The sequence below is a fragment of the Amblyomma americanum genome, chromosome 2, assembly GCF_052857255.1.
Source record: "Amblyomma americanum isolate KBUSLIRL-KWMA chromosome 2, ASM5285725v1, whole genome shotgun sequence".
NCBI lineage: Eukaryota > Metazoa > Arthropoda > Arachnida > Ixodida > Ixodidae > Amblyomma > Amblyomma americanum.
In genome coordinates, this window is record NC_135498.1 from 79,411,063 (window position 1) to 79,423,858 (window position 12,796).

Sequence of the window (12,796 nt, forward strand, 5' to 3'; positions counted from 1 at the left end):
TGTAACGTTGGGCAGCATGGCGTCTAGCGTGGTCGTGGCCTCCCTGCCATGGACGAGCGTCATCTGGGTGGTCTCCTGCACTGCGGTGTTGTAGGCGAAGACGACGTAAGGCAGGATGACATCCCAGGTTTTGTGTTCGGCATCGTCATACATAGCGAGCATATCGGCGATGGTTTTGTTCAGGCGCTCGGTCAGTCCGTTGGTCTGCGGATGGTATGCAGTTGTCCTCCGGTGGCTGGTTTGGCTGTAGCGCAGGATGGCTTGCGTTTGTTCCGCCGTGAATGCTGTTCCTCTGTCCGTGATGAGCACATCGGGGGCGCCGTGTCGAAGAAGAATGCACTCCACGAAAAATTTGGCGACTTCTGCTGCTGTTCCGTTCGGTAGGGCTTTCGCCTCGGCGTAGCGGGTCAGGTAGTCGGTCGCTATGATGATCCACTTATTTCCAGATGTTGACGCCGGAAAAGGGCCAAGCAAGTCCATGCCAATCTGCTGAAAGGGCCTTGAGGGAGGTTCAATGGGGCTCAGAAATCCTGCTGGTCGTGTGGGAGGAGTCTTCCGTCGCTGACAATCTCGGCAAGTTTTCACGCAGTCTGCGACACTTCAGCCTGTAACTGTACAATCCATCATGCGAACTGCAGTGAAATGTTGCATAGCATCACTTCGTTTCATGCCCAAAGGTCCCCAGACTGCAGCAGGTTCAAGAAAAGCTCCGAGAGCAGGCGACCTAAATGTGTATGTTCCTGAGGAAGTAAATCAATTTTCGATAATTTCATCAAAAATACATAAATGGTTTTAAAATTAATTCCCGCAGGGTACCTTTAAAACCTCCCTCTAGAACGAAAAGCATTCCCTCCGCACCCCGTCCCAATTTCTCGTATGAACTAATGAACTATCCGTTTGCGCCCGGAAAAAACCTCCCTGAGCGCGTAATTTATGCCCTTTTCAAGTAATAAAGTCCAGACGACAAGCGAGTTTATGCCCATCTGGATATATATAGATACGTTAGGCTCGTGTTTAGTGTGTACCGACCTACTCATGCAACTAGGCCTTCGCAACAAAATCAGGGAACTTGTAGACGCTTTTAAACTAGACGCGCCTGGTGCGCCCCCGCCGCATCATGTGCAGCTGATTTGAGGACCCGCGCGCTCCGGGAATCCTGGAAAAGAGGCTGCCAGCCTCTTAGCCCGAAATACCTTAAACTGGGCTCCGGCGGCCTCCCATACGGTATTCGCGAAGGAGCGCGCGCACACTTTGCAGCGGACAAGTCCCTCACAATCAACAAGCAATAGGCAACACTCGCCTCCATCGCTGCGCTGCGCCGCCAGATCGACGGGCTGCCTTCCGACAGTGCTGTCCTGCGTGCACATCGCGCTGGCGCCTCCCTCCAGTCTCGGGCCTATGAGGCACTCCACAGGGAAGACGTCTGGTCTCGTCGCCACTGCTCATCTCGAGCGCACTATAATTCCCGACCTCGACACTGCTCGCAACCCTGCACCACCTCAAGCAACCACCGTTCTTGGGATGTGCCGCTGTCCGCGGCCCCGCACGACCTCTTCATGGTCAGAACAGCAGCATGCCAGGAATCTACCGCTGCTCCGGCTTCCCTGCGTTTCCGATCCCGCTGTAAGCCGCAGGTAACGACTCCACCAACGGTGACCACTACACCGGCACCTGTTCCATCGCTCTTGCCTCCTGTCTTCTCACCATCCCACACCTTCTCACCCGCTGCGACGGTTTCTTATTCCGTGGCTTCCACTGCTGAGGAGCCGCACTACCCGCCTAGTACTGATTCCAGCCCCTGTGCCGAAGAACACGTACCTATTCCGTCTCGCTCACTTCCCGGTGAACCTTCTCATACTGCCCTTGAGCCATCCACGCATCCAGACTCTGTGGTGGCGACACCCCTGTCTTTTCGTCCGCTTTCTGCCATGGCTCCCTTCCACCCGTACCGAATGTCCTGGCCAGCCAAGACGGTGGGTGCGGCTTCAGCAGCTTCCTCTTTGCTTCTTCTGTGATTTCCACAACGACCACGCCACTCGCAGTTGCCATTACTGGAGCACGCCTCGCCTGTCCGGCAGTATCGGAAGCATGCACTGCAGTCTCCCCGTCTGGGCCCCACATTGCTGCTCGCTGTCTTGTCTTCAGGACACCCGTCATATTCCGTGGCCGGCCCACTACAGGCTGCTTTTGCCGCGCTGTTGTCACCCCGGCACGTCACCGGTATACAGCACCCTTTCAGGTGCCCTTTGTCGCCGCTGTGGCTCTTCTGTCCCTTTGCTTCTCGCACTCGGACAGCCGGCATCAAGTGCGTCCGCCTTCGCTCTCACCGCCTCTACCTCGGCCATCACCATTCAGCCTTGGCCCGAAGCCCGAGGCCTTCGCCGCAGCTCCACCCAGTCTCGTCTCGCTTTGCCATCCGACTTTTCCTGACGTCCCTATTCCACCCTGCATACCACCTGCCATACCGCTCCTCTCCCTCACGACTTCCGCGCTAGAGGGAGGGGAAGGGGGTGTAGCTTGGAGTTTTGTGCCCGCCACCAGAAGAAGCAATACCCCAGCACGATCGGCGGGCGTGCGCAGATTAGAATTCGACGGCTACGCGATCGGACCTCAGCGCTGCGACTTTTCGGCTTGCCGGCGGCTCCGCTCCCTTCTGGCTGAACGAGTCCTTTTAATAAATTTGTGGACACCACACACCATCGGCTTGTGTTTGGGATGCTCCTTCCACAAACTGGTGACTCCGGACTTGGAGCTGCCCCGCCTCTGTACCCGGCCGGCGCCTGCGTCAACCTACGCCTACCACAGCACGGAGTTCGAGACTCCGGCTGCCATCGACGAGAGCCACAGATCCTGCAAGCGATGGCAACACCTTCCTCCACTACCTCGTCACTTCTGTCATCCGCGCCGCCACGGCATGAGCACGACGTGGCCGCGCTCCAGCTGCCCTAATTATGGGCCTCGGACTTGGAACTCTGGTTAGTGGCCATAACGTCTAATTTTAGCCTACGCGGCATCCCGTCTCAGAAGGACATGTACGATACATGCTCTTGGGGCTCTACATCTTGTCGCTGCTACGGTCGTCCGAGACATTCTGCTATCCCCACCCGCTGATCGCCTTCACGACCATCTACGAGTGGCGCTCATTTTGCGCAGTTCTCAATCGGAGCAACGTCGCCTGCAACACCTGCTTCAGGCGGAAGAAATCGGCGCCCACAAGCCCACGGAGCTCCTGCGCCGTACCCTGCTCCTGGCTGCTAACCATTCCCCGTCTGTGGATGCATCGCTGCCCCGAGAAATGTTCCCGCAACGCCTTCCTGAGCATGTGCGCGTGATCATTAGCGTGTCGACAGCAGACATCGCCTCACTGGCCAAATGGTTCACCAGCACATGGCCGTCTTGCCTGCGGTTCAGAGTTCCTCGGCTCCAATCTTATCGCCTCGATCAGTCAGCCACTGGCGACCGCTTAGACCGGCTACTCGCCTCCATCGTTGCGCTGCGCTCCACCGCGAAATCGACGGGCTGCCTTCCGGCTGTTGCCCTGACGGATCAGAGATAAATTCCGCCGTCAAGCAACCCTAAATACACCTCGTGCTGCAGAAGCCCAAATTGTGGCCCTTTTTTTCAATTTGCCTGTGAGTCGACTCCACGTTTGTGCCAAGCCCACAATGACGGGATTTGAAGGCGCAGGCTCCTTCGCCAAGCCAAGCAACCCTAGCACCATCCCGAGCCAAATCTTGTACCCATTTTGAGGAAACCGGTGATTAATTGACCGCCAGCGGGAATCGAGCCCACCACCTCCCGAAGCCCAGGCGGGTGCTCTACCACGAGGCCACGGCTGCGGCGCACCATGATAAACGGCTATGATGCGCCGGGTATGCGGTAGTGGTGGCGTACTAGTGCCCCCACTACGGCGGCGCGGGTTTAGGGTTGCTTGACGGCGGAACTTATCTCTGATCCGTCAAGGCAACTGTTTGGTCCGCGACCCTTTTCTCATGCCTCTCATCATTGAAGAGCCGAGCAAAAGCTGGGGAAAATCTTGCACCCATTAAAAAACCGATGGGTACCCGGCGGCACTGGGGATCGAAACCAGCACCTCCCGAATGCGAGGCCGATGCTCTACTACAAGGCCACGTTTGTGTTCTAAACCCCGAATAGAGTGCGATGCGGAGTTAATAGTAGGAAAGTCGTTGATCGCCAGTATCGCGCCATCTGCGGCTCCAGGAAAGCTGCCTAAGCTGGAACATTGTGTTTGTGGAGGGAACGAAAAATGTAAAACGGCGTGGTCAAAAGCAGTGCCTCTATCTGCTAATTCCCAAACCGGGCCACAGGTGATTAGCCTGATGGTGATTAGCAAATTTGTAACTGTTTGGAATAATAAAAAAACACGCGGTCCACTTGAGCGCCGCCACAGAAAGCATTGAGCGGGAAACGCAGTCCGACGTAGTCGGGACGTTTCAGAAGTAACGCTTGGGAAGATCGTTGTATAATTTTCAAACTGACCCCTCGTGGTGTAGAAAAATCCTTACTCATAATAGTGTTCTCAACGTCGTCTGAAAACAATGGGGGACGTATACGAAGTTGAAAAGGTTTTGGATCGCCGAACACATCTCAAGGGACGAAAGGAGATAGTCTAATTCCGCATTAGGTGCAAAATTTTAGTCCGAGTGACGACACGTGCGAGCCAAGAGAAGATATGCGTGGTTGCCGTGAGCTCTTACAAGAGTTCGAAGATAGTTTGACCAAGGCAGCAGATCAAACGGACGATCTAACCAGCACGACTGACAGCTTCACCTGAAGTGATGACATTTGGGAATATTAGAGGCAGCATATCATACGGACGATGTAACCAGTACGACTGACAGCTTCACCTGCAGTGATGATATTTGGGAAGATAGAGAGGCAGCAGATCATACGAACGATGTAACCAGTACGACTGACAGCTTCACCAGAAGTGATTATATTTGGGAAGATAGAGAGGCAGTAGGTCATACGGAGGATGTAACCAGTACGACTGACAGCTTCATCTGAAGTGATGGTATTTGGGAAGATAGAGAGGCAGCAAATCATCAGTACGATGTAACCAGTACGACTGACAGCTTCATCTGAAGTGATGATATTTGGGAACATATAGAGGCAGCTTATCATACGGACGATGTAACCAGTACAACTGACAGCTTAACCTGGAGTGATCATATTTGGGAAGATAGAGAGGCAGCAGATCATACGAACGATGTAACCAGTACGACTGACAGCTTCACCAGAAGTGATTATATTTGGGAAGATAGAGAGGCAGTATATCATACGGAGGATGTAACCAGTACGAATGACAGCCTCACCTGAAGTGATGATATTTGGGAAGATAGAGAGGCAGCAAATCATACGGACGATGAACCAGTACGACTGACAGCTTCACCTGAAGTGATGATATTTGGGAAGATAGAGAGGCAGCATATCATACGGATGATATACCAAGTACAACTGACAGCTTCACCTGACGTTATGATATTTGGGAAGATAGAGCGGCAGCAGATCACATGGACGATGTAACCATGACCGGCTGCTTCACCAGAAGTGATGATGTTTGGGAAGAGCGAGAGCACTCATTTGATGGTGATGAAACTACAGAGCTGATGCTTACGCCACTACGAACGCCTCACAGCCATTTTGTAAGTGTTTGGGCGGCATCTGCTCATCAGACACTGGGAGCGGCCGAAATTATCACACGCCAACGTCTCCAAGTTGCGGCTGAACAAAAGGATGGAGCAGACCATGAAGAGATGGCCGCAGCCATGTAAACGGCTCATGGAAAATCAGTTTCTTCACAGTCCTCTATATGGATATATATTCTGGCCATCCTTGTTCTCACGGTGCTTCTAGGTGCACTTGTGGTGTTGTTCTATGGCGTAGCTGATATGAACATTTTAAAAGACGTTTGAAAATGGCTGTCTGATATTTTCCTGTGGTAAGAGAACTGCACAACTGTAGTAGCCTGTGCAACTGATTTGGTTCCAGCCGAACTGACAGGGATTGAGTGTTTTGGTTGATTAATATGCCTTACTGACATGGCGCATATTATTTTCATAGCTTTTAGTTTTATCATGTGCAATTGTCAGCAGTTATCATTTGCCTGAATTTCAGTTATAATTCATGCAGCACTACTGTTAACAAAGTGTACTTCTTCATTGTACACTTATTTACTAGACTGCATCCCGTCGATCAGCTGGTGTCCTAATTCTGTTTTCTTCTTTTTTTTACGATTGACACCATTAATATGCCTGCACATTATGCGGGGCATCAACTTTTTTCTGCCCTTTACAGCATGCAAAAAATCTTGCGCATATGTGCAGTACCATTTGCCTGATCGAGATAGTTATATAGTATATTTACTCGAATCTAGGCCGCGGCCAAGACTTTAAGACGATCGACGCTTGAAAGTTAAAGGTCGAATAGATCGGAACGTTCAGCGGGGACAGCACGCAAACGGCATTTCTTTCATGTGAACCTACTCCCGCTCACTCGTCCTTGCCATCACTGGCCTCCTTATCACTCTCCTCTTTGTACAGTTCCAATCTTCTGTGCAGTCAATCAAGAGGTTTGTAGTGCTGCTCTTTTGAAACGAGTGCTCAACCAGGATTTCCGGGATGCGTGTTTAAAGCGGCCTGTCGGAGTTTGCTCGTGCGTTTCACTGGTCCCGTGGAATCTAAGCCGACCTAAGAGTTCTATATCTTGTGATTAAAAAAAAAACTATCGGCCTAATATAGAGTCGAATATACAGGGCACCTCAATATATCTTCTGCGCACTTTGTACTTCAATTGCAAGTTCACGTTTAATACTTCTCTTTCCTTAAGAGCCACTCTCGGGCTTTTTGGTCCTACCAGTACTCGGTATGAAGTATCTGTTCTCCACCCCTTATTTTTTTTTTCACTACATATTCACGTGTATATGCACATGAGTACTAGGCTATATTTTATTTTCACATGCCGCTTGTCGCGGACATTTGTAATTAAAAAAACAAATTAAACGGAAATCAACCTGACAGATAAATGCTTGTTTACAAGGAAAAGTGGTGCGGTTTCTTTTCCGACATATACGAAGTTATTTGGTTTCCGGCCACGACTAGGCGTAGCCATACTGTTTCAGAGAATTCGCGGCAGATGTTTAGCCCTAGCGTAGTGTGAAGGTAAGCTCTGGTGTGCTCTTATGTGCTCGCGTTGCTGACTCTGTTGGGGCAAGAAAATGTTCGTGCTTGTCCAGTACGAAGGCAAAGACAAACGCTACGTCGTATCGGACGCCGATGTTCGAAATTTTGCACCGCATGATATCGACGACTTTGAGAGGGGGAAGCCTTATGATGTGTTTTGGGCGGGCAACACCACCACCGGGGGCGGATTTTACAAGGCCACCATTGTCCATATGACAGGTAAGAGTTAGGATCCTCTCCGGCATTGCCGAACACGATTTTGGCGTTCACTTATAATAATGCGGTAAAAATTGCAGAGACTGAAGAAGACATGAGAACGTGGCGCCAAAACACGCGTATGGCCTCGCGCAAGTGTTCCTCGAAGGATGGCTCGCCGCGGAAGAAGGTGCGTCCAACTGGCTTTCCTATGCTTGCTGAACATTATGCGCTTAGTTCACATTAACCGCAATTATCTTTGAACCAGGAACCAGGTACTGTGTCCATGTTCTTGATATTGCTTTTTTGGATTAGTGATCAGCCTAGGAGACTCACGCACGGGTTCCACGTTTTGCCCGCTGCACGGCTTTCACGTGTTGTCGGTCACACGGCAGCAATAAAAACGTCGTTCCAGTAGATTTATTGATTTGCAGGTGGGCTTAGCGCGAGACAATGCAGGGACAAAGGACGAGCGCTAACTTGCTACTGAAAGAAACGGAAGCAGAATTACTAGCTCGAGGATCTTAATGCACGTCCAGCTATCCACTGAGGATAGCAAGCAAGTTTTGTGTGGACGTTGTTTTCAAGGCACCTCGAAAACTGTCAAGTCTTTGTGCACTGGCGAGCCAAACTCAACACAAACTGGCTTGCAAGTTAGTTGCGTGCAAAGTTGGTGTTGTTTACGAGGTCCCTCTGAGCTGTGGCCGTGTCTAAATAGGGCAGACTGGTCGCTGCCTCAGTGAACGCCTAAGGGAACATGCTACTTCTTTTAAATCGTCTCAATCTAACAACCTACCTAAGCATTATTTGAGCTGCAAATGTCATCCACTGTTTGGAAAAAGAAAAGTTCTTGGCCGTTTTAAAGGACAACTAGCAGGGGAGCTTCTTGAGGCGTCATTTATTCATGAGCTAGGAAGTGATAAGTACCTGAGTGACGCGTCTATTGTCATGTTGCGAAATGAATCGGTTTCTAAATGTTGAGTAATTTCTTGGGTATTGCTGCTTGAAGGTGGAAGAGGTGCTTCCAGTTTCTTTCTGTGCCATTTTTGTCGCCATTCAGTCCCAGATTATCTTGGTTCAGTTTGCCTTTATCCAGCCCCCCGTCTTAATGAATGGATAGCTGGGCATGCACATTCAGTTCCTTGAGCTCGTAATTCTGCTTCTCTTTCTTTTAGTTGCAAGTTAGCGGTCATCCTGTGTCCCTCTCTTGTCCTCGTTTGTCTCACGCTAAGCCCACCTGCAAATCACGACTTGCCAACTGGCCAAAACTCCACTTTGCTCAGTAGATTTCTTCCTTGGAGGCATTCCTTCTTGTTGACAGTGCACGAGGGATTTTTTTCTCTCGCATGCTGGAAGCTGAGGGGAAGGATTTACTGTGTCTACCAAGGTTTGCGACAGTCAGAAATAGGGGCACCCATTGGTAAGCCTTTAAATTGCCTGCAAAAGCAGCTTCGTAACATAAAGTGTTGACTAATGAGAATAGCGGGAGTCAGCAGAGATTCGGGAGGTCGACATAGGAGCCATGAGGTAAAGCTCTGTTAGCTTCGAGATCAGTAAAGGAAAAGTACGGCAAGACCAACAGGAAGGAACGCTCGAGCAAAGTGAACAGTGAAATCCGAGTTGTTACCCTGTGCTGTTCGGCCCCTGCTCTATGGGCCGCCCAATCTCTATATCTAGCTACCTTCACTGTGCCCTCTCGCCTCCTGTTGGTCTTGGCTTGATGCGTGTATGCAACTAAAATGACGCTGATGACATAGCCTTCATATGTATGTCACTACGAGCCCGTCTGCCCTATCGTTTTCTGCTCAACCGGCTGTGTTTGCATTAGCGAGGTGAAAATGTGATGCGCCAAAAAGACCATAATGGCGTTGAAAACAAAACGGTGTGTTTCAGCAGATTTGCCAAACACTGTGTCATCTGCCTACGACTTTTGATGGGGGGAGGGGATGCGCATACTGCCAGCTAAAAAAAGTTATTTCCTAGAACTGTAATTATGCAAATGACTAATGACACCCTAAATTGTAGCCACTAAGGTCAACCCCCCGTGTACATATGCTTCCTGACCCTCTTTTTAAAATCCAATGCAGCTTTAATCACTTTGTTGTGAACTAGGCTCCTGTACAGTAGGGGAAATTATTTATCCTTTTAATTTTTATGGTTTCAATTCACTTTTTAATGTGACATCTTATCAGGCAAGTTTTTGTTGAAGTCTCATTTTTGTACCAGTTTTCTCGGGTTACAAGCTGTCCCTTGACCTGGTAGTTGGCTTTCCGTGGGCTGGAATGCTTGGGACAAGGTTTAGGACCAGTGGTTATAGTGCTCGGCTCCTGACCTGAACGACACGGGATTGATCCCGGCCGCTGCTGCGATCGCATTTTGATGGAGACGAAATGATAGAGGAGTTGCTTTGGGATGTTAAACCCCATAAAGCCTAAATCATTCTTTTGATGGATCACTACTTCATCCTGCTGGCAAAGAGTTACATCCACTTTATTTGGAAAAGGATCGAGGATTTGACTAAGCACTTTATTTTTCAGTCCAAGCTGAACTTTCAGGCTAGGGCCCTGGCAAAAAGAAGTGCTGAGGACGAGCTGATGGAACAAACAAGTGAGATGGAGGGGACTGAGGGCACAAGCAAAGCTGTAAGCCTTCAATCCAAGGTTGCAGACTTGGAGGTACGTGTGAAGGAGCTCGAGAGCCTTAACAAGGAGCTGCAGAAGGCCCTCTGTGCCAAAGTTTTGAATATGGGTATGTGAATAATTTGGACTCTAAATGATTGCCTGTTATAGCAAGATTGCTTTTTACACCACGCTGTAAAGGGTGCCCTCTTTCTGCTAGTTCACATAGGCTTTCACCGTTGGTCATGAAGTGACAGCTTTTGCGAAGCTATATACTTGGGTAACAGTGAAAGTGGGCTGCCTTCCTGCAGCAGGTGCTCACTGTTAGCAGGATTTACGCAGTACAAGAACTGCATGTTAAAACCACATGCACAGTGTTTTGGTTGCATCAAGACAGCTATGCACTATCACCAGATTCTACCTTTGTAATTAGTAGGTACGAGAAAACGGAGCATTTTGTACAATTTCTGCACTCAAAAGTTATCACCTCTTCAGTGTTCTGAACCTGGCATGTCTGTTCAGTAATTTGATGCTTCCCTTTGTAACTTCTCTTTAGATTCCTGTGTGATGGAATGTGGCCTTTGGCAGCCAAGTTCTCACCGTGCGCAGCCAGGACCACCTAGAGCAGCAGGTTCGTAAACCTCTTTTGCAACGCAGAATGGCATAGTGAGTCAGCAGGTGTTTGAGTATTTGCTATTGAATCTAGATTACAGTGCCATTTACACTGGCCAGTGCACATGTGACCAACTGTGTAAACAAAAAAACAACAAAAATAGCCGAAGCAAAATGTCATCCTTGGAGTACACCTAAAACATGGTCGCTGTGAGCCAACCATTGTCTGACTCCACAGCAGTCGAAAAGAATGAGTGCGAGAGAGGGTGAAGAGTGCAGGGAGAAAGACTGAAGTTAATGGCAAGAGCAAAATCGAGCACCAAGGCAAAAGCAGTTTGTTAGTAAAAGACAACAATGTGAACTGTAATGGAAACATTTTACACAAAGGTGCACCATCTGCCTAACTGAGTTGCTTCAGGATAAAGGCCACCAGTGTTATTTCTATTAACCCTGTCCAATGCCAGCTGTGGCCAGATTATCCTGCTAACTTCCTAATCTCATTCACCTGGCTTTCTGCTGCCATCTGCTACACATGCCTTTGTGGTAGGTGATCCACATTTATTTGGGGTCCCGGTAGCTGCGGATGGTGAGCCGGCGGAGCGGACTGTTGACGTTGCTGGCCAGGCCTGTTGCTGAAAGCGTTCTGTAGTGCGTGAAGGAAGGAAGAGTCAGGTCGCGCTCTGAGCTTCGTCTTCATCAGCGCCGCTGTCGATACCAGCGCCGCTACACCTTCTCGTGGACCTCTTGCTGCTGCTGCTGCTTTTAATCTTGCTCGTCCTTCACTGTTTTGTTTCACTATTTTTTTGTTATGCTGGATCTAGGTTCCTGATGGGCCCATGAAGACTGCCTCAGATTCATGACATTTTGCTTTGGCTATGTTTGTCTTGTTTGTAGTTTCTTTGTCCTATGGGCTCTGGCTGTTCTATAAATGATGCTGATGAAAAAATCATGAGCATGGTAGTTGACAAGTGGCATGGCAGGGCACTGATTGGTCAGCAGGTTGTGTGTCGTCGCGAGACCACACGATATAACTGAGTTGACAGCTGCCAACTCGAGCAACTCCTTTGACATGAGGGTGCGAGATGGAAATTGAATCCAGGACTCTTGGATCCAGAGTCAGACACTCTGCCCCTTGGCCATGCATGCACATTCATACGGCTTGGTTAAAGCGGGGCTCTGTATCGACGGGTAATCTGCAAATAATGTGACAGGCTACGATTGTATTCATATGAGTGTGTGAGGTAGAGGAGCAAGTTAAAGAATTAGTGGTTACGAGAGCAGCAAAGTGCATGTACACGAATCAGGATCTGCAAGAAGAGTCTGATGTGAGCCATTAAACACTCCCACATCATGCATCGAATGAGGATCTGCAAGAAGAGTCTGATCGGAGCCATTAAACACTGCCACATCATGCCCTTGAAGGCGACGAAGCTGAAGAATCCCCGAATTTTTTGTTTTTGCTGTTGCAAATTTTTTTGAAATTTTTTTGTGCATAATGAATGCTCTTCCCAATTTTGAGCTATTTTTTTTAATGTATTCTTCTTTTGAGTGAACATGGTAAATGCTGCTCTGTGTGCTTAATTTGTTGATAATGTATTATACCGGTATCTGTATGAATAGGAAGTTTTGTCAAATTTTATGTGCTTATTTGATTTCCAGTCCCCGGCCATGCTTCTTGGGTTCCAAGTCAGTGTGCCCATGGCAGCAGTGCTTCACAGGCTAAGCCCTCGTCGCCCTTGCCGCAGCTGGCTGGTACCAACTTTTAACATTCTTGAAATGTTCCCATGTTATCATCTTGATGCAAAATTAGCATAAACTGCTGCCTTTCTACTAGCGCAAAAATTCGGAGCCTGGACTGTTAGCAGGGCTGTTCTATGTAGAGTGGCTTGCACATTATTTCATTCGAGACACTGTAATGATCGGATCAATCAAAGCCCAACACCTATCCCCAAAAGAGTTAAGTTCTCGTGACATAATGCTGCTATACAGTCCAGCTCACTTTATGAATATGACTACATATGGGGAGCTAATTGCCACAGCACTGCCGATTAGGCTTCTTGTTATGAACAATATGCCATGTCTAGTGGATAGAGCTTACTGGTAGCATGCAGTGGCAGAAATGCTTATCTTTTTCATTGATTTCGACAAGAACGGTAGTCAATGAAGTGT

General features: G+C 49.0%; 2 protein-coding genes across 2 annotated transcripts in view; both read left to right on the forward strand.

Annotated features, from left to right (window-relative positions):
• The first annotated feature begins 4,559 nt into the window (after positions 1–4,559).
• On the forward strand, positions 4,560–5,912 carry LOC144119814 (uncharacterized). Its single transcript, XM_077652347.1, is given in 3 exon segments — positions 4,560–4,644; positions 4,647–4,772; positions 5,515–5,912. Coding segments are annotated over 3 exon segments (492 nt in total). The 3' UTR covers positions 5,796–5,912.
• A 3,932-nt stretch (positions 5,913–9,844) lies between these two features.
• LOC144119816 (uncharacterized) overlaps positions 9,845–12,796 on the forward strand; it is a 42,964-nt gene continuing 40,012 nt past the window's right edge. The window contains exons 1-3 of the mRNA XM_077652348.1: positions 9,845–10,145; positions 10,572–10,646; positions 12,287–12,379. Of these exons, the coding sequence (XP_077508474.1) occupies positions 9,845–10,145; positions 10,572–10,646; positions 12,287–12,379 (469 nt within the window). The remainder of the gene's footprint in view (positions 10,146–10,571; positions 10,647–12,286; positions 12,380–12,796) is intronic.